This window comes from Pocillopora damicornis, chromosome 13 (assembly GCF_964200805.1).
Source record: "Pocillopora damicornis chromosome 13, jaPocDami1.2, whole genome shotgun sequence".
Lineage (NCBI taxonomy): Eukaryota > Metazoa > Cnidaria > Anthozoa > Scleractinia > Pocilloporidae > Pocillopora > Pocillopora damicornis.
The window spans coordinates 2,685,435-2,706,860 of NC_142682.1; the positions used below are offsets into that span (position 1 = coordinate 2,685,435).

General features: G+C 37.8%; 3 protein-coding genes and 1 pseudogene across 3 annotated transcripts; 2 read left to right on the forward strand and 2 right to left on the reverse strand.

Annotated features, from left to right (window-relative positions):
* The first annotated feature begins 848 nt into the window (after positions 1 to 848).
* LOC149034998 (uncharacterized) lies at positions 849 to 1,633 on the forward strand (annotated as a pseudogene).
* Positions 1,634 to 1,985: 352 nt separating this feature from the next.
* LOC113675076 (metalloproteinase inhibitor 2) lies at positions 1,986 to 4,890 on the reverse strand. The gene is made up of 3 exons (XM_027191609.2): positions 4,781 to 4,890; positions 4,488 to 4,614; positions 1,986 to 2,429 (listed from the first exon to the last, which is right to left on the reverse strand). Exons 2-3 carry the CDS (start codon positions 4,597 to 4,599, stop codon positions 2,074 to 2,076), a joined length of 468 nt encoding a protein of 155 aa, XP_027047410.2. The 5' UTR covers positions 4,600 to 4,614; positions 4,781 to 4,890; the 3' UTR covers positions 1,986 to 2,073.
* A 3,435-nt stretch (positions 4,891 to 8,325) lies between these two features.
* LOC113675074 (uncharacterized) lies at positions 8,326 to 18,232 on the forward strand. Its single transcript, XM_027191607.2, has 13 exons — positions 8,326 to 9,301; positions 10,088 to 10,193; positions 10,352 to 10,457; positions 10,956 to 11,089; positions 11,623 to 11,715; positions 12,844 to 12,942; positions 13,587 to 13,760; positions 14,358 to 14,461; positions 15,152 to 15,261; positions 15,548 to 15,640; positions 16,053 to 16,127; positions 16,216 to 16,290; positions 16,798 to 18,232. Exons 1-13 carry the CDS (start codon positions 8,751 to 8,753, stop codon positions 16,857 to 16,859), a joined length of 1,782 nt encoding a protein of 593 aa, XP_027047408.2. The 5' UTR covers positions 8,326 to 8,750; the 3' UTR covers positions 16,860 to 18,232.
* Positions 18,105 to 20,299, reverse strand: LOC113675086 (metalloproteinase inhibitor 3). The gene is made up of 2 exons (XM_027191620.2): positions 20,007 to 20,299; positions 18,105 to 18,982 (listed from the first exon to the last, which is right to left on the reverse strand). Exons 1-2 carry the CDS (start codon positions 20,116 to 20,118, stop codon positions 18,459 to 18,461), a joined length of 636 nt encoding a protein of 211 aa, XP_027047421.2. The 5' UTR covers positions 20,119 to 20,299; the 3' UTR covers positions 18,105 to 18,458.
* Positions 20,300 to 21,426: the final 1,127 nt, after the last annotated feature.

Here is a 21,426-nt window from a genome sequence, read left to right on the forward strand (position 1 = left end):
AAGTATCTGTTTTCTAGTTGTATATTGGTTGATTAAGTCCAGGGCATTATACAATGAAATGTCACCTCCCCAAAACTACCAGCTCTCCACAATAGACACTTTTCCCTCTCCTCAAGGAAGGTGATCGTTGCGGAAAGGTCTGATTGTATAAATTATGTAGAACAGTCAAAACACCTAATCCCCGTTACAGGTGTTACAAGTATGTCAAGCGTGTGCCTATTGACCTGCATAATTTACAACGTACTACTTTACATACAGGTTTGTCCTTGTGACAGAACATTAAATCCAAGGTTAAGCACCTTCAATTCAGAGCTCAGGGAATTTAAAGTAAGGGCCTTTAATTCTACTTAAGTTACATGTTTTATCATTTTCTTGGAACCTAAAAATTGAGAAGAGGTAAAACTGAAAGAAGGAGTGTGTTGCTTTTGATAAATGGCTAATTTTTTTTAATTGTATGCTAAACATTTGCATTTGTACCGCCTGAAAATCTGAATATCAAACAAAGGAAACTAAATATTTATCAATTATTTAATTCAATTTTTTCCCGAAAGAAGATTCGTTCGAAAAAAAAGGCTGCAGAACGTGTCATTATCAAAAGGCGAAAATCGTCCTAAAGTGTCCGTCACTCTATAGGTTCTTTAATATGTCTTCAACTCAAGCAATCCCATATAGTTCTTGAGATTTATCAGTGAACTATTTTTTGAAGTGCACCCTTTAAATATTTTTGGATTCTCATGGTTCAAGTGCGTAGAGGATCTTATTTCGCAGGAAATTCAACCGTGTTCTAATTCAAATGAAGCATTCTTTAACTGATTGCTAAATTAGTCATTGGTTTTTCACAGGGCACCACTTGAGCGACGTGAAGCATGGTCAGCCTTATTCTTGTGCCTCTTCTACTGTTATCTATCGCTGCGGTTGGTAAGATCTTTTAAAACCCTTTTTTATAGCACACTGATTATTTTTTCCTTTGCATGTTACCAGTGCTAACGGCACAAGATTTTTTTTCCATAAACGTTTAAGTGCTTGCAAATTTGATTTCAATCGCGCTTGAATTTCTACTGTTTTCCCTCCATCAAGTCATTACCAGTCTTCAATGGCAGTAGGGAAGGATCAGGCATGGAGCGGAAAGCTTAGCCACCTGATTCTTACCTAGTCCCCTTTGCAGCGGTTCTTGAGGATGTCAAGCAACACTTTCACCAACCAAGGAGACTAAGTCCGAACCCACTGCACTGCTCACAGTGTGGTGGTTGAACACAAACCAGAGATATTTATTCTGTTACCGAATTTCCCTCATTCAGGGCAGAGTGGTTCCCCAGCACCATGTAGCGCGCGCGATGCCCGAGTCCTCCACACTGAGAACGGTAGAACGGCCAGCGGTAACAAATGGGAGTAAGAAGGTTCTGTGCCTAATAATCCGAACGAGGAAGTAAGAAAAAAAGATTTTAGAAATAGATGCGAACAGATCTGTGTGCAGGAGAGAGAGGGAGGGCCTAGCTTCAACAGCTGGCCTGGCTGCGTTGCTTTCTCGTCCTGGGTACATTCAGGATGGGGTACGCGCTATTGCTATGGCTGGGACCAAAAGCCTGGATGGTATGTCAGCTCAAGATACCTCTCTGGTTTTTGTGAGGAATAATAATAGTTTTCGAAGCGTATGAGCATCCAATCTACCTCTATAATGCTTTTGGCATGCGTAATGAACATTTTCATGCGATATAAACTAAATCCTCAGTTATTACCTTGGCCTGAAAAATTAACTCATTTTAGTGAGACGAGTATGTAGCGTTTGTATTTGACCTATGATTTCATTCAAAATCAGACTCTACTTTTTAAAAAGTTGGTGCGGGGCTGTGAAGGAGCCAGTTTGTTTTAGGAATTCCTCAATCGCCATCGGTAAGAAGGATCCAAAATTATCTACATCATTTGCGATTCTATATGCGGTGCTACGTCCAACTTACTCCAGAGAGAAATGAACTAAACACAAAATCTCACTGATTAATAATTATTCTTTATTTCTATCGCCTTTTGCCTTGATAAAATATTGATTAACAATTCTAGAGCGAAGCAAGTTCATTTTTACTGATTCACACATTTTTCCTGTTCTTTCTTGTAATAATTTTCGAGTGTTTTCTGTTTGTTCTTGCCTACATTTTGAAATTCCACATTCCAGCCACATCGGGTAATGTGAAGGTCTGCATCTTCGTTTTTTTCTATTTTACCCGTTAAGAGGTAAACATTACCCAATTGAAGGTCCATTCCACAACCATCTGTCCTTGTCCAAGCTGTACCACTCCGCACAGGCCCTTGAATGGTCGCCATCGTAGGCGTCACTTTATAGAACTGGGCACCTTCTTTGAAAATATTTTTTATGTCGAGTGTATAGATTTTCCGGCTCCCCAAATCTGTGACTTGAGTAACCTTAGCTCTGATGGCTGTTAAGTGAAGACAAAAGCTCCGTGTTAAAAATGCTGATTTGTCTCAATAACAATTTCCTATACATTCAACGATATCAATGCACGGCAAAATGACAGCTGAATTATGATGATAGCCTTCGTTTGGTCTCCCAAAACATTTTGCAGAATCATCCTTTAAATGATATACCGATAAATTCACCATCTGTATTACTTTTTTTCTCTAGGAGCGGTTTTTTTTTTGTCTAGAGCGTAGCAGCTAGACACCTTGCATGAGCGGTAGGAGATTCAGTAGGTGCCTCATGTAAGACAACAAATGACGTATTGGTGTTATGGTTTCTGTGAAGTTACCGTAAGTGACAGGTTAAATGAAGTGAGCGATCATTGCGTAACATAATATGACAAGAATGCGCATCCAGTGATTGGGCGGAACCACTTGGCTATTTTGTCGTAAAATCTGTCGCCAATCCCTATTTGGTGAGCGTAACTCCTTGTGACGGAGAGATATTCGGGACCGATTGAATTCGAAAGAGCAAACGTTTCGAGAAAACTTATCGTCGTAGAAAAAACATGCGTTTTTTAGATTGTCGTATCTTAAGGAGGGCCTGAAGAAGCGAGGCGTGGTTATTTCGGAGAGTACACCAGTATTTTATAGGTTATTGATACTGAATACATTTCCGATCATACGCACCACACATTTCACCTTTATAATTTACCTTTTGTACTTTGTGCATTTTCACTTTTCCTTTAATCGACACACAGTCAGAGCTAGACGACCAGTGTATGTGTTAACAGATTTCACGACTTTACTTCTTGCACGAGTATCTACCTTTTAGCTGCTAAAAACATTGCGTAATTTGTGTTTTCCATACGTTTTAATTTACGATTCTTTGTGTTCGTTTGGTCTCCATTTTATTTTGTAAGTTTAAAATAGTAACGCCTCAAAATGATTGGAATTTCGTCGCGAATTGAACCCAAATTGTACCTATCTATGTTTGACAGAATTAAATATTTTACGGAAATCTTTGTGTTGAATTTTTCCTTTTTTCTGTTCCCATGTTTCCAAAAACTTATTTCAAGTTTAGTTGTATCTGCTATTGCGTTAATATTTGCACAATTTTTTCCTTCGGCAGTCATGATCTGTTAAGTTGAGAAACTCTCTCGAGGATCGACTTGCTTAGAAAACTCGGATCTCATAATTTCATCGTCACATAGTTTATCCAAACAATTCCCTGAAAAATACCGCACTTTGGTACACCAATACACCCATTGATATATATTGAACATATCTACCAAATAGACTGAGAGTGCAGTACGACTGTTAGCATGTTGTTTTGTGATAATACATTCATTTTAATTTGGATTAGACACACGTACGCAGTGCGGACCTTTTTTTAACCTTTGCGCGATCCTGCACTTTTCTCTTGCCTTCGACTTGAAATGTCATGATTACCTCTTAACATGATCAGTCCTCGATTTGACGGTTCACGAAGTCAAGGCCGGCTCGTAAATTGCCACTGCCAGAAGAAACTGTGCGTAACGACAAACTCATATTATTAAACTTCCTTTCTACGGAGTCTTTTATCGCAACTAGAAAAAGTCAGACTTTAAAAGAAAACTTTATTTGCTCATTTCTATTTCATTTTAAGCGGAAAGTTTACCACAAGCCTCGATATAGTTCCACTACTTTTTTTTCTGGCCAGCGGTTCAAAAATATCGAACCTTGTCTCGTTATGTCGTAATGCACGAAATTTCGGTGGTTTGCCGCATGTTCAGGAGACAAGGGCGTGGTTGGTAGGAACTGATTGTTATTTTTCCTCTCTCGTTGGTATACATTTCATTGTAAATTAGATACGAGAATTTGGTTTAAGATCACGATGAAAACTTGTACGTGATCAGTTTGAGTATTCTCGTTACCCGTTTCCCAGGGAACGAATGAATATAATAGGGAGAAGTTATATCTTGATTACTTCTTAGAGTTGAAGAGAAAAAGGACAGGTTACCCGGAATAAAAGCAGAAATTATTGACTAAGTGAATTGGAAATCAAAACTTTTTAAATTATTGAGGCAGCAACTCACCGAAGTCATCTCTGCATAAAATCCCCATGTGAGTTGTCTTAGCGCAACTGCACGACTCGCTAAGGGCCACAGTGCACAAAATCAATGTCGCATAAGAGAGAATGGAAACCATTTTTGCCGTCTTTTTCTATGGAAAAAAGAGCACAGTTTTCTTTGTTTGACGGAATTGTGAACTGCGCGAGAAGCTGATGGAAAAAATAGAACAAGAGGAAAAGAAACCACTGTTTCTTGTAATATCAGCTTAGCAAGTTCTGCCAGACTTGAACGATGAGCTTGTCTTGAGATTAACTTACCTGACTTGTTCTGGAGAACTTGCCTGCAAGACTCAACTGATGAATCGTAATGCCCCAGTATTGGTCATTTAGGCAATTTAAAATATGAAATTTGATAAAGGATACTGGTCTCTATTGCTTGTTTTTAGTGTTTACTTTCTCATGTAAGTGTTTTTAATGAAGATAATTACTTTCTAGTATTTATCCATTTTTTCTTTCTTTTTTGTACCGAGGAAGTCGATTGTGAAACTTGGTTACTATGCTGAGTTGTATGTTATTTCTTATAAATTTCTTCGCATTTAGTCGGCAAGCTATGGCTTAGTAGGGCTAACCACAAGTTGCTCAAAAATTTTTTTACTATATAAACATCACTTTTTCGTGATCTATGAAAATTATACTTCTGAAACAATATACATGATTGGTTTTATAATTCTTGCATTTGTCCTTCAAAACAAATCACAGAAAGGAAAACTAATTTTGAATCACTTAAGTCGTCCGTTTAGCTCCACTTCTAACAACGTTCTTTGTTGTCTAGACAACGATCTGTTTAAGACTGATCGAGAACTGATCAACTCTGTGAACACGAGCAAACCAGATCTAAACAACTAACTAAAATCTTTATTTTTAGTTTAAGAAAGACTACAAAGCAACTGCAGTCCAATCCAAAAAATTCGGTGTTTTATTTTTGCTACAAGACCGTGGCGTCACTAAGGATGGCTAATGAATCATATTAATTTGGGTGATTGAGGAGCAGACCTCGGACGTGCCAGTACTACATATTATTCTTCAGGTTCCACCTACGCTAATGCGTTCATTTTTAGAAGTAGACGTTTTCATTTTTTAAAAACGACATAGAAACTTATCATTTAACTGCCTACTCGTGCAACCATTTTGGTTAATATCAGTAAAAAGCCTTAATTTGAGCGTGATGCAAATCACATGCAGGCTTGTTGCCTGGCCTGTGAATAAAACCCTTTATGGTGGAATGAGGCGCTCTTGTGTAGCGTGTGTTAAATTCTTTCGAAGAAAATCAACGAATCGGTATTTTTCCAAACATTAATGTCGCCATTAGAGAGTGGCAGCTTAAAAGCAACTTCCAATCGAAAACAAAGCAAACAACAATATTTGTATTTATGTATCTTTTTGCCATTTAGCTTGTATGAAAAGTGAAATCGATTCCATTTCCCGGTCCTCAGTTAGTGAACTTGGTTGCTGTGCTAAGTTGCGTTTCATTCCTTTTTGGTTTTCTCTGATTTGATTCGTGTATTTTTGTATACTGACTCAATTTCGAAAATGGCAACTTTTGAACTCTTGAAAATTCTATACATTTTGCATAATTTAATTTCAGAAAGTTTTTCTTTCCTCCGATAAGCGAAACATTTGAAACGAGTTACACAATTTTCAGTAGATAATTCACTGGCTCTTCCAAACTACTTAAGAAAACCTTCAAAAAAAATTTTTATTTGAATCATTAAATCAACCCTTTTAACTTCAATTTGTGCAGGGGTCTTCGTCGATTGTCAAGGCAACGATCTTTTGATGGCTTGAAATCGAACAAATTCATGAAGAAGAGCTAGAAATAACAAAACAAACGACATCACTTTTCTTTCGAAATCTAAGGAAAGTTCGAAATAATCTAATAATGATTCTCACGAAATTACCGTGTTTCTTTTTCGTGGCGACACCGTGACGTCATCACGATTAGCGACCACATCGTTTAATTGGCTTATTAGAGGGCTTCTCGTTACTCTACAGGCGCCATACACACTTACAAGTTTAGAGAAATTACAAGTTTTTACCCACTTAAAAGTACAAGAGAGTAGATAATTGTATAGCCTGCTCACGGAATCCTTTCGGTTAATGTTGGAAAAAAAAACTTTGGAGTATGACAGAAAACAACTGGGTACCGGTCGGCCTGTGAAATAATCCCCGTTTTACTGGTTTTGACTTTTTTTTTGGTAAAGCCACGTATCGGTATTTCTTCAATAATCATCGTCACCACTAAGAGAGTAACAACTGGAAAGAAAACTCGATCAATTGTAACGTTAACTGGCATAATGGTTCATTCGAAAATGATACGAGAGAAGTCAAGTAAAGCTCGACAGCGAGCGAAAGCCACAAAATTGTTGCGCATGAGCATAATTAATTAACGGTATAATTTTTCTGTCTGCGTATTTTAGAACTTTATATGCATTTTCTTCCAAATTTATTCTAGTGTGCTTACGCTCATCAAAGAAATTATTACAAAAGTTCGCTTCCTTATTTACTTTCTATTTTAATGCGGTTATATTGCCTTGAAAGACCACCAAGAGCTTCCTAAGTTATATCTTATATAATGTTCGGCAAGAGTAAGCAATTTTAGCCATTACAATGACACGATGATCACAAGTCTCTTTCAAAAACAGACAAATAATCAAAATGGTGGATTAATAGATCAATGGGGGTACTACATACTTTTAAAAACGTTGCACATAGCAAGAGATATTTATTCCGACTGAGGAACAAATATGAAACAGAACGAAACTAGATAAATATAATTTTGATAACAATTAGTACATTTGAAGGAACAAATACAACTGCGACATGTCGTGATATTTTGGCAAGCTGAAATGACGAATTTTTTTTTAAACTATTTGAACTCAGTTACACAACGAATCTTTGGAAAAACTTCATTGTACTTGAGCTATCTCAGTAACATTTTGACCCAAGAAAGCTGAACAGTTTCAAATTCAACCACTTATGAATTTTTGCAGTTCTTTGAAAAAGGACCTCGACGATGAAAAACTCGATTATTTATAATTATTTGAACGCTTTGTGCTTTGAAGAGAAAGAGCTCTAACTAAGCTAACTTGAAAATTTGTCGGAATGCTCCATGAAATGATGAATAATGAATGCGAAACAAGAGCAATTATTCAGTTTCAAAGCGAGTATTGAAAGAAATAAAAAAACATCATAGAAGGTGATTAAAGAAAATTTCCTTCGCTGGCCCGAGAAACTTAGACACCGATGACTAAAACTAACGATTGAATCGAACTTTTTGGAACGGAAATATTAACCAAATTAAAGTTTGTTAGTAAATTTAAATAGAATTATGATTCCAAATATGCAAAGGTAGTAATTTTTTTATTTAACGGGATTGTTAAACAGAAAAACATTCAGAAAAATTTATGGTAAGCTACGGTTACATCCTGATCAATTTTACCTTTTTTCTCTCATTTTCGCTTTTCATTTTGCTTCGTAAACACTGCTGCAAATCGAATTGTAAATCAAAACAATCAGTCCCTCCAACTGACTGGCTTCGCTTCGTTTCGCATATTTTTAAAGTTTACATGATTGACGTGGATAAATATGCTGAAATTATAGCATTCTAAGAAATTTTTCATAGAACTTAATATACAAAATGCCCAAAGCTGAGAGAAAAAAAATCAATTTGTAATGAAACTTGTGGAAGTTTGAATAGTATTGTAAAAAAGAAATATAATTTACCAAAACAACTCATCGAAAATAACTTAATTAGCGTCTGCAAAGTAAATATTTCATATACCGCAAAGCTCTTGGAGCAAATTGAATGAGAAGTTTTCTAACCACTCGCAAACAGAGGTAGAAAATTGATTTGGTATTTTTTTTCTGTCTAGTGCGGTTTCCAATCGCAAAGACATGAGACTTTCTCGCAAACGTGTTTCGTCCAACAACAAAATCTTAACAAGTGTTGGTCATAGCTAAGCCAATGTACTGATTACATTCTTGAGATCCCGCTACGAAATTCGAGGAACTATTCTTGGACTTCCCTTGGCGACTCCAACCTACGTCAGTAAATGGAGGACTGATAGCTGTTGTGAACAGTTTTTCAACAGCCGAGCCACAAAGATAAAATGATTTTCATTTCCTGTTAAATGCTGGAGCACGTAATCAATTCTGTTCTGTAAAACGGAGGCTATAAATCTGATAATTTTTGCCGTCATAAAGCCGAAGAAACCTGGCACTATGAAGCATGGAAAGCTCTCGTGATATTACAGTTGCGTCGAGTAACAATGGCGCAGATGATATCATTGAGGAAACTTATCCATGCGCTGATGCCGATTCAGGGTCTATCAGAAACCGTATCGCCTGTAAGACAGGTCATATACTGAATAACCTTACGTCGAGCGTGTGGTATAGCTATGCATTGCTCTATTTTCAACACGTTGCTGGTTTGTCCGCCGTCAGCGTTGGCATCATTTTCTTCATTTCTCAAACACTAATGGCAGGAAGTTCGCTTTTGATTACTTTGGGCCGCGAGAAACGCTTATGGAAGTATTTTTCCCCGTATGGAAAACGAAAAGCATGGCATATTATTGGATCAGCCGGTGTGCTGTTCTCGTGGCCTTTCATCTTTACACCGTGCTTGTTTTGTGAAAATAATAGCTCGCATGTTACGTTAGGGGCTTACTATCTGCTATCTGTGGCTTTGTTTTCGATCTCTTGGCCACTTGCTGAAGACAGTTACTATTCACTTATGACTGAAATACGAGAGGAAAACGGCAAAGATACCGAAGCGTCAAGGTATGTTGGTGACAAATTCTCGGGTTTATGAACACATCTTTTCATAATAAGCATCTCAAACAGCACGCATTGTTGAAATTATACATACTACTTTTCATCGGCCCTAATTTGAGAGACGAATTCAAATCTTATCCATTTTAAAGCCTCATGAATCAAGTACAGTATTGTAATTCCTTTGGTGGCATGCCAAAACATTCTTGTCTAGCTTGCCTAATATTTTTTTCTCGGAAAAATCTAAGAGCTTTGTTTCGAAAAATGTGATTACTGATCATTCAGCATCCCATAATTGACACAGTTTCAATAAACAGCTGGAGCTCATGGATGTCACCCGGTGACATCTCAAAGACTTATTCTTGATGAACTCTTTTACAAAGTCGAACAAACTTCGACACCTTTCAATGCGAAGAGATACAATAGATCTTTTTTGCGCATGTTCCATTCAAGCCGCTTGTCTATGCTAAAAACGAGAAGTTGTCATCGGAAAACGGAGGTTTTTGAAAACGATGATGTGACTGCTTGGTGAATCTTGGGGCGGGAAAATAGGGCCTCTATTATACACTCGCTCTATGATGAATCTAGGTGTTTCTGCCACCAATGATCGTTGTAGTGTGGACAAAGAACATAACATACACTTTCTAGTGTGGACGGAATACTTTGATTGCATTTTGAGAGAGAGCCCGCCTTTTTAAACTTTATCTGGCGTAGCGTTGAAGGGACTTTACCGCTTTAAATTCCTGTAAACTCACTTTATTTAGACTGTCATGGATTTAAATTGCATTTTCATAGATCCATTGTCCGCGTTTGCAAGGTGTGTCTCTATATCTTACTGTGGATTCTGCTTCAAGAGAGTACGGAAAGTAAAATGAATTCAAATGTTAGCGAGCAATTTACGGTAAGTATTACCCTTAAAACTAAAGTGGAAATTAGATTAAGGCTTTATCAGTGAAACGTTATGAGGTTATGAGATTTACAGGATGATAAGAATTTTATTCACTAAATGGCTTCAAGCAAACTTTTTTTGATATAAATCATGATCATTTTATTCTTTAGCGTTTTGCGATCATTCTACTTCCGGTTGGCTTTCTATTCGTCTTCGCTTTCCATTTAACGGTGCTAGAGCCCAGACCTCAGATAGATGAAGGAAAGCTTGATGAAGGTACTTGCACTTTACCTACTGAAACTCTCGCTGGGGGTCTGGAGCACAGAATGTACCGGTTTACAGGCCCTCAACGCGCACACCTGGACATACCAATTATATTGTTATTCCCTCTGAGCGAGAGGCTAACCTTTGCCACTCCCCCTCCCCCTAAAATTTCATAGTTTACCAAATATAGCCTTTAAATATTCGTGGTTTACGAAAGACTCTAAGAAAATCTCATTCAGTGCAGAACAGTCAATACATTTTGGAAAGGGGGCTAGTAATTGTACGGAAGATTCATGTAAACGTGATTACACCAATAATATTTTTGACGCTGAGTTTTATATTGAAAAAATTTTTGCGAACTTTTATTCTTAGTGAGAGTTGCACAAAATTTTTTTGTGCTTAAAGAGCATTGGGTAATAATAACTGTTTAATTGCCCCATTGTAACTCCATATACTCATTAGTTTCCTTATTTGTTTGTTTTTTTGATTCGTTTTTGTTTTTTTATGTAGAGAAAAACTGTGGGAGATCAACTGCAGACGTAACTTCTCGAACAACGATAGTGAACCACGAACCGAAAGGAATGAGAGACTGGGGGCCAAAATTAACTTGGTTCGAATGGCTGAAAGAACCTTCGTTATATAAGGTAAGAAAAAATCTGAGATTTCACTTTACAGTTCACCAGAAGCGTTATCGTTTATACTACTTTCCCTCATGAAATATCTAGTCAATTTAAAGAATGAATTCTCTATCATCTGGATCCATTAATTCTGTGGTAGAAATTAATCTGCTTAAGTGTCTCAGACACAAAAATTTTTGATCTCAGAAGACATGATTAAAGGGGTTGAAATACCAGTTTCCAATATCTATATTCATTTTAGTTTTAATATACTCAACTTTGCTTAAAATGCTACATCTATTTTATCCTGATTATTTGTTTTATTTCAACTTTTATCCGTATTCACACGAGCACACAAGCTTTGTAATTTTATCTTTATCGCATTTAAATAAAGGTTTTATTCACTTCTTTCACTTACTAATAATATACGGAAGGACGTGGTTAACATTTCGTTAGCCTTCTTGATCAAACACGTCAATACACGGTGTTTTTTCTTTCATTAGATTTCCTTTATTCCATAAACTATTCGATTATCGTTTTCCTTCTTTCCTTCATTATAGGTTGGTTGTATCGTCGTTTTTTCCAACATCACATTTCGGATCGTTCAGTCATACCTTCCGCTGTATGTCATCGAAACGCTAAACTTACGAAAAGTAAGCAAAAAGTGTCGTAACAGTTATGTTGTAAAGGCCATAGAACAATTTTCAATTGTATTGAAAGTGATCTGGCATTGCATTGATTAGTTTTGCGTTGTTTCGTTTTGTAATCGGTCCAGGAAACTCGTGCCTCTCTCGTAATTTATCCAACTGGATGCAAAACTAACACCAAACACGACTTACATTGGTCGCCCGTGTTTTTAAAGCGCTTTAGACAGTTTGGTTGTCTTTACTTTGAGTTCTCATCCGCCCCACAGGGTATCTTTTTCTCTGAATGGCTGTTGTGATTACTTTGATTTTGTCTTAACGAAACTCAGTAGAAAAGTTCTTCAATTTAAACGCACATTACATCGTCATTTGCTGCATTATTCTACAAAATGAAGGTATTTGTATAAGTAATCACATGACTTCGAGTGCAATTTGGAATAAATAAGCACGAGTAAATTTGTGGTCTTTGAAAAAATCTACTCGTGCTTATTTATTCCATTTAAAAAAATTTTGTGATTATGTATTAATAATATACATGAAGAAATACGAGATATTATCATAATTATGCAGAAGCAAAGCGCGCGCATCAAATGCAAAAATAATTTATTCAAACCCAACAAGTGACATTGTGCGTTCGGTCAAAACAACCGCGCACGATCAAAACAATAATATACAATGATATTTCACATCTTCAAGGTGCAAAAAAGTTCAAAGTCAAGCTAAACAGTTCAAGGAATTGTTCAGTCTGGTTTGTTACTTCTTTCCACCGAATTAGCCCCCTTCTGCATTGAATTACCTGAAAACTGCATTTATCCTAACCAATCAGAACTGAGTAATTTTTTCATGTATCTTATTGAGGACGAAACATGCGACTGTAGAGTGAGAAATTGTGATGTTATGTTTGCTATCGAGCTACAATAGGGGAGTGGTAAAGGATTCAACTTTACTGGCAGGTGAAGGAGTAGGGAATTATGGATAAAACCCTGCACCAGCATTTGATGAAAAACCAACAGTTTTCTCCGTTGGAGAATAAAAAAAATAATTTGGAATTCAACCAAAGAATCTCTCTCTAAGTCCTCTGATGTAAATGAAAATATCTTTCAGTCGTGCATTTGCTTCTACCTTTCTTTGTTGTAGGAATCTGTTGCCTTTTTCCCCCTCATTATTGTGATCAGTCGTATTGCGACCGAACTAACTTGTAGAAGCTTCACAGATAGACTTACAATGACACCGAGGGTAAATCTTTCTTTGTTCTCATCACTCGTCTGCTTGATATTGTATTGATATTGTAAGGAGAAATTCAGTCTTGGTCACTCATGGGAGTTAAAGGGTTGAGCGAAAGCCCTACCATGATTATCGGACGAGAGCCTCGTGCCATTTCGCATACGGTCACAGCCCGGTTCTCACATATTATAGGGTGTGCCGTGATGATTCTCACTTTCAACTAATCAATAGTTATGTGTACTTCGGGGTCAATTGAGACTTTAATTCCGAATCAGAGCATATTAATTCATAATTTACGCAGAGCAGCGTATATTAAAAGGCATCGCTAGGATAAAGGGAGGGAGCTACCAAAGAAACTGCAGGGCTCCGTCGGTGGGGATATTTCAAGATAATTAAGTTTATTAACTCAGCTGATAATGTAAATTGGTTGCCATAGAGAGTCTCTTTAGCAGATATTTCGAGCGTTAGCCCTCTGTCAGTACGAGTAGAGGAATTGTGCGCACTGCGTGTTTTTATGTGAAGAAAAACGGAGATATACTATCTTGGTCATGCATGAATACTGGAATAGAATGACGGCAAAACACGTAGCAAGACATTTTTTTTTTATCGGCGGTTCCGTGACCTCAGTTCCGTTTACTTTCTATTTTTCCACACAGGTTATAATCTTGTGCACAACTTTTGCAATATTTGGTACCAGCATATGGTTTTTCGTACAGTCAGCATCTAGAACCTCTTCTGTTTATGTGCCCACGATTATTTTTGCTGGAATGTCCTCGCTTATCACCATGGTAACGCCGACACTTCAATATCACATCACTGGAAATAGCAAGGTAAGCGAACCCTTTTAAATCACGATAAAACGGAGACCTCTTTTTTGTCTCAAAAGTTTAATAGGCTTAAATTACTCTGTTTAGTCATACCAGTTTCGTTTTCCAGGCGAAAGAAGATATTTCATTCGATTAGCTGTTAGATGAGCAATTTTTAGAAATTTCGACATCACAGAGAGTTGTTTCTGTATATTTGTTAGTAAAGAATCATTCACTCTTTATCACTTTGGGAAGGGGGGGGATCACATGGTTTTCAGGGGGGACGAAGGGAGGGGATCAGTCGTATCCAACGGAGTTTAAAGGGGGGATATAGAAAATTGACTTCCAATTAACTGCCAATGATATGGGCCATATGAATATTACAGAGCCCAAGGGGGGGAAGGTAAATCTCATTGTGACATAACTGAAATCCTCCAAACTCCCCCCCCCCTCCTCTGTCCCTTAAAAACACTCACTGAATTTGAAAGAGATTCTCTAAAGACGTGATTAACCATCAAACGAGTAAAAGGATGGCTTAGTGGAGAAGATGAAAACAGATGTTTAAAAAGTTTAAACGGCGACCTAAAGAAACTGTTAGCTACGAATTCTATTTCTTTTCAGGAAGCGGTTACATTCGTTTCTCTAATTTTTGAATGCACCGAAAGGGTTATTCTTGGAGGGATTGTGCTCGCAGTCCAAACATCTTTTCCTGGGAACAAAGACAAGTAAGCAAATAACAACTTCCCAAATTAATTTGGAAAATTGTAGAGAGGGCGTAAATTACAAGAGTGTTGAAGCAGTCCTCAAGTTAGAGGAAAGAAGAACTTGTCACCGGTCTCATTCCGTCTTGTTTCATTCTTTTCCATTCTTTCCCTTCTCTTTGAATTCTAAAATATTTTGTCGGCGTTTTCTCCATCATGTTTGGACATTTTCCTTCCTCTTTGCGTCACTTCTTCCTTCCTTTCAATTCATGACGGCTACAAATCTGCTGTTTAAAGTGTCGATATTTGTTCTTTACTAGTGCTTTTTGACAACCTTTCACTTTTAAGATCTCATTAGTAATTCTCCTTACTATCATCCATACAATTCTTACGTCGTTAGTTTGGAGAATTTAATATCGGATCGACCAATAATTCATATTTTCATATATTCTCATCACTTGTCTACTTGATATTGTCTTGATATTGTAAGGAGAAATTATGTCTTGGTCACTCTTAGGAGATAAAGGGTTAAGGCCTTCTTTAACTTTTTGCAAGTGGAATTGTCCGAATATGTCTATTTACAATTCATAACCCACCAACCACATTTCAGAACTGAACTTTAAGCCGGTGATGTATAGGTTTTCGTGGGTTTCTCTGAGTGTCTATTTCCGAAATTTTATCATAATATGCAAACTATTATTTCTTGTAAACCAGATCAGTCGGTGAATATCTGCGCGTTGCCTTTCCAGCAACCTTTGGTTCCTGCATTTTGGTTCCCCTGCTGATAGCTACAGCGTCTATGAGCTCAAAAGACTCCAATGAAGGTATGATGCAAAACCCAACATGATAGTGCGCTCTAGACGTATCTCTTGATGAAGCTTTGTGGGTTTATGTGCAGCATTAAATGATCTAAATGGCCACTAAACGACCACAAACAAGCGAAAAAAAAGCTTTCAGACATACTACATGCAATTGGAGAAAAAAACATCTCTTCCTGCGGATATCACGCTATGGAAACAGCATAGTAGTGCCAGTAATGAATACCTATATAATTGTTATTTTAACTGTAAAGTAGGTGTGTCATCTTCAACAATATTTTTGATCTTAAAGGTCCGATGCTAACTATTACTGCAGCAAGTCCCCGAGAGGAGATTGAACCGATACATACCAGTCAGCGGTTGGAAAACTGTCTTGAACGTCTTGGTATGTGATTTTAACATATCACGCTTATCTCGTTCCCAGATCTTCCCAGTGAGATAAATAGTGAAATCATTTCACTGCTTGGAAAAGCAGTGGCAAAAATATATTACATACCAGCCGCCTTCATCACAGGTTTCCGCTATGCAGAATATGTGCGAAACGCATCATGGCGGGCGCGTGAAAACAAAATGATATCGTTATTGTGGTGGGAAATATCTGGCTTCGTTTTGGCGTAGACGAAAACGAAGACTCATAGCGCATTTGACCGAGGCTAAAGCCAACAACAACCAGTTTTACACAAGCGACTTTTTCCTCATTTTCTTCGCTTTTCTTGTTTTCCTTTATTATTTTCATTTCTCATCTTCTTCTGCGGTCATAGATTAAAAGCTTAAATGAACTTTACTGTTATTTTCAGTATGTTCGGAAACATCAACTCCACCCGTGTACATCGAACGTGGTGAAAGGAGGCGAAACAGTGCGGAGATACAAAGTTAGCTGGTTGATAACAAGCATCTGTTCCAAATTACAAACCGTTTACAGTGAATTGATTCTTACGTTAATATTTTTCTTTCTTAAAGGTTCCTTGTCAACGGCTCTCCCATCAGATGTCGAACCTGAAGCGGAAGCAAGGTCTCCTGAACAGCGGGATCGAGGTTTGTACTTGTTAGAAATGGGGTGTCGCAATTCAAGGTCATTTTGTGGTGTTGTTGGGGAAGAAACGATCCTCACGCATCACCTTTCTCCGCCCAGGAGTAAAAATGGGAACCTGAGAAACTTAATGAAATACAGAGGGAGCCTGTAAAGGAATATAATTTTATCCAGAAGCAGAGGCAACAATATGGTCACTTTGCGGTTTAGTCTCGCAAACAGACGTTACCTCTTACTTAGATTGGCAAATCTAGGACCTTTCCTCCTTCGATATAAAACTGTCATCTACACCCCCCTCCCCCCTAAGAATATAAAACTGTTGTATACACCCCCTCCCCCCTCTCCCCCTTCCTTTCCTCACTAGATCTTTGCTTCTCTAATTTTTCTCAATATACTTTAAAGGTGGTAAAAACTGTGTAACTTCGAGAATTTGCACCTAAATATTCTGTTTGGTCATACTTTTATGTGTGAGTTTCACAATGTCTCTTAGCTTTCTTTTCTTCCTTTGACAGATATCGAGGAAGTCAAGCGAGCATTAGACGAGCTTCATCGACTTCCTTCCACTGATTTGTAGCCTTTATCTATCCTTGCAGTATTTTACGGGATTGTAGAGGCGAATTCTTTGTTGATTTCAACTTCGTGTAATCGCTGTTGGTCTCTTCTTACCAACAACTGCTGCCAGGAAGATTAACCCTTTCATTCCCACGAGGAACCAAAATGAATTCTTCCTTACAGCATTGATACTTTTTCAGTCAGAAAGGCGATGAGACAAAAAGGAAAAAATATCAAGTGCATGATAATCCTAGATACAACACCAAATTCTCTGAGCCAAGAGTTGATATTAAGATCGTCGGAGTGAAAGGGATCATATTTCTTAGGAGTATTTAACTAATCAAAAATAGCAATACGCATTCGTTTTATTTTGCCAAGTCTCGGACTCTCCTTGTACCAAAGAAAGGGAAATTAGATTATGCACGCTGAAAACATCCGCAGTTTCCCTGCGCAAGCTGTTACCCATTATACATATATTTAGCATCCATAATTGACCAGTTCCAATTTGGCGTTTTCTTACTCCTACTGGGAGAGAACTCAGTAGAGAAGAGCCCTCAGTATATATTCAGTATGTCAGAAAACATTTCGCAGTGTAACGTTAGACTTACTGAGCGAAACGTCTTAGTTATTTCAGACAAAAGAACATCAACACATGTTCTCTTTGCCAAACCAAATAAAACCGTAATTAGGCAGATTCGGTCAACCAAGACAAGTTACCTGACAAAGACTGTTGGCACCCCCCCCCCCCCCACCCAGCCCCGTCCTAGACAGAAAAAAGGTTTATCACCAATGTATTTATCGATTGAATAATATGCAGTGATCTCTGATAACATTGAAAACGCCATAAATATTATCTAATAAAATAGCTCGATCCTTCTCTCATGGAATTATTCATCTGGAAGGCATTTCATTGCCTCGTTAACCTTTTAACTCCCATGAGTGACCAAGAGAGAATTTCTCCTTACAATATCGATACAATATCAAGCATAGAAGTGATGAGAATAAAGAAAAATATAAATTCGGGGATTATTAGTTGATCCAATACCAAATTCTCCAAATTGACATCATGAGAATTGTATGACAGACAGTAAGGAGAATTACTAATAAGATTTTGGGAGTTAAAGAGTTAAGGAGACAACGGCTCCGAAGATCAGATGTTTGGAGCAAGTATTTATTTTGAAGAGGAGTTTTTCTTTCCCCATCTTCTGAAACGCAATGTAAGGATCCACTTAGCAAGGGAAGAACACATCAAAAACAAAGACAGAGCTGAACTCGAGGCTAAAAATATTTAATTAAATGATCATCCCATTACCTAAGGATTCAAACGAGAAACACTACATGTAACATATTACAACACGTCACAACTACCTAACAATTAAAAATAAATTTTGTATTAGTTTCCTTTTGCTGTATTTATTTTCTTGAGGCGGACTGACACATAGATTTGGCGCGGTTTCACGGTGCATGACCTGATCACATACCGGTCGAAAGTTCAAGTTGTGGTTTCCCTTACGAGTTGGTGATTTTGGTCCTCGGCACGTGATACGTTCACGTCCGATCAGAGAACGTGTTTGAATTGGAAGGTATCAAAAAAAAGAGTTTTGTAAAACTGTTAAGTTACTCATGGGAAGCCGTATCCTCGGCGAGCACACTGCTGGAAAAGTCCTTGTCCTCTTCCTCGCCAGCCACATTTTTCGACGCCATTTTGATCACGATAACTGTAGCACCGATGATATTTTGCTCTGCACATCCAGTGGGGGTCAGATCCATCACAGCCAAGTAGAAGGCCACCACAGTTTGCGAAGCAAAATCCGATCTTACACTTACATCCTTGGCTATACTGCATTTGGACACCGGCTCTCTGTTCAGGAGTCACCTCGGTCCACTTCTGATGGAAGTTGCAGAAGCTGGTGTACAGATTTCCGTCTAAAATCTTTCCGAAAAGGAGGTATTCGGTATAAGGCTGGAGCTGCACTCTACACGACGAGATTCGAGAAGGTGTGTATAGCTTGGTCAATGACTTGTTTTGCACGTTTGCATGGCCTTTAAAGATGGAGGTAATTCTTAACCAGTAGACTTGATAATTTCCGCCTCTATTTGGCATGGCAGCTCTTATTGATGGACCCACGACCTTAGCGCGCAAAACTAACGAAGCAAAAAACAACACTTGTGAGAGAGGGTAAGAAAGTTAAGTTTACACTCCAAAAAAAGTTGCAACTTCAACCGAAGCTCTACCTGGTTTCTGTGCTTGAAGCTGTTGGGAATGTTAAAGCTCACCCTGGTTGGAACACCAATATTTTAAGATATGCGAAGGTGATAGAAACGCTCTCATGTTAGGGCAAAATGTCATGAAGGAGTCTAATAGCAATTTCTTGTTACCGTAACTCAAGCGTAAAGTTCCGAGGGTAGCACTTAGAAGAAGTGTGAGTGGAGGTATTCTGCCGAAGGCATGCAAACCGAGACCCTGTTTAAGGCAAGATCTTGTCATTGCGCTGCCCCGCCCAAGAAGAGTAACTTTCATGGAATGTAGTATACCGACCTCATGAAGTTATTTTTGGCATATACGGACGGAAGTTTTAGAATTGGATCTAAAGACACTTGTAATTATAGCCGCATATGTAAACTTCTCGTAACAGAGGTCATCCGTGGATGTCAAACAGTCACAGATAAATGTTCCAATATCATCGAACAAATCTTTCGGCATTCGCAGGAAAATAGAGAAAGGAAAATACCCATTCATGCAATAGACGGTATCAAATGTACAATGGAGTACATTTCATTTTCATTTTTCAGCTCTTCTTGTGAGTAAACAAATACTTTTTCTTTGTTTTTGGCTCAATCTAAAAACAGAATGTTCTGGTGAATCCCTGTGCATGAATTTTGTACAAAATGTTGGAATGAAACTTGTCAGATTTAGCTTGACTTGACTGAGCTTGACATAGATTTAAAGCATCAAACAATCGTTGTTGTCATGTTTATAAAACATTTACAGCTAAAACGTTTTACAATAATTTCCGAAAAGACTATATGTATGTTACCACGAGCATAAATTAGGATTATTTGAATCATGTCGTTCTATCAACTAACAGAGCAGAGAATTCGCCCGTAGAAATGAACCGGCTGAATACTGGGCCAAATAAGCACAAATTACTTGAAAAGATGAACTTACCGAATCCACCAGCGTTACAGAATTGTTTTTGAGGATGTTCCGGCATACAGAAACAGGCGAAGGAAGAGGTCACCGAACAGACGGTTATCAACAGGAACAAGAAAACGGCCATCTTCCTCTCTTAGTTCAGTGTAGCTTTTTCAAACCAGCTGGAAATTGTGACCTTCTGCTGCTTCGTGATCGCATTTATATACCATTTCCACCTTAGTAACAATGACAGGGTTGCTAACCGAGAGCGGTCAATAAATGCCGTATCAAAATATTGTGGGATGATATCTTGAGGGCGTGTGGATCTACAAGGTCAAGAAACGTCATCGCAATAATTACTGAAAACATTTCGCAATGATGAAAACATGAAAACAAAGGAAGAAAAACATGTCCTTGGTAACACCACAAAAATGTATAGCCCACTGCAACTAAAAAAGTTGCAAAAACCTTCATTTATCCTTTCTCGAAACGATGCTATGATTGGCTTTGATAGCCACGATCGGTGACAACGTTTAGACGTTCTTCAGTTCTTTTTTGAGGCAAAATTTCCAAAGTTTGATTTACTATTTATGGAATTTTGTCTTTTCTTGTTTTAAGAGATGTTCTTACGTGAAAAAATTTCAGAAACGCGTAATTTTTAAACCTGGCGGTAGACTTAAAAGATAGACCAACCTATGTAATACAGATCCTTGCCTCTTAACATATCTGAGTTGAGTTATTTCCTTCAGTAAAGGAATTTACTACTACAGGATGCTACTTGAAACGTTTTATATGGGATTGCTTCTGGTTTTTATCTCTGTTTTTGAAGTAAAAAATAGAATCTAAGGGAGTGGTTGTTTATTGAAGTACCAAAGCATCACTGAACTAATTTGAAAAGCCCTAGCTATGACCGATCTCTACTGCGCCTTTATGGAGCGATGATCTTTGTTTTCGAAGTCTGAGAAGCTCGAGACAAGATTTCGCATTAAGACAGAAGTAAAGAACAGGGCCCAGTTTTTCGAAAGCCGATTAGCGCTAACCCAGGGTTAAATTTTAATCTGGGTTTCTATACTTCTTTGTTCGATAGCGTTTTTGAGATCATTTTCCTCTACTCTATAAGGAGCATCTAATCATCAAATTGTTGACAAAAAGAATTCTACTGAATTTTCCTTTAAAGCTTCCAGAGCTGAAATCCGATTTCACACTAACCCTGGGTTATCTAAACCCAGCTTTGAACAACCCAGCCCTCAGAGGAATTAATTTAATCTTAGAATCAAACATATGAAAATTTTTTTGCATGATAATACAAATGCATTGAGCTTTCCGGATAGCGATGTTGCAACTCATCTCAAACAAACATTTTTGTTTCCGAGACATCCGCCGGTAATTTTTAGTTTCCGTCGAGATAAAAGACGAAAATTATTCTTATCATCAGGATAAAAAGGTCGAAAAG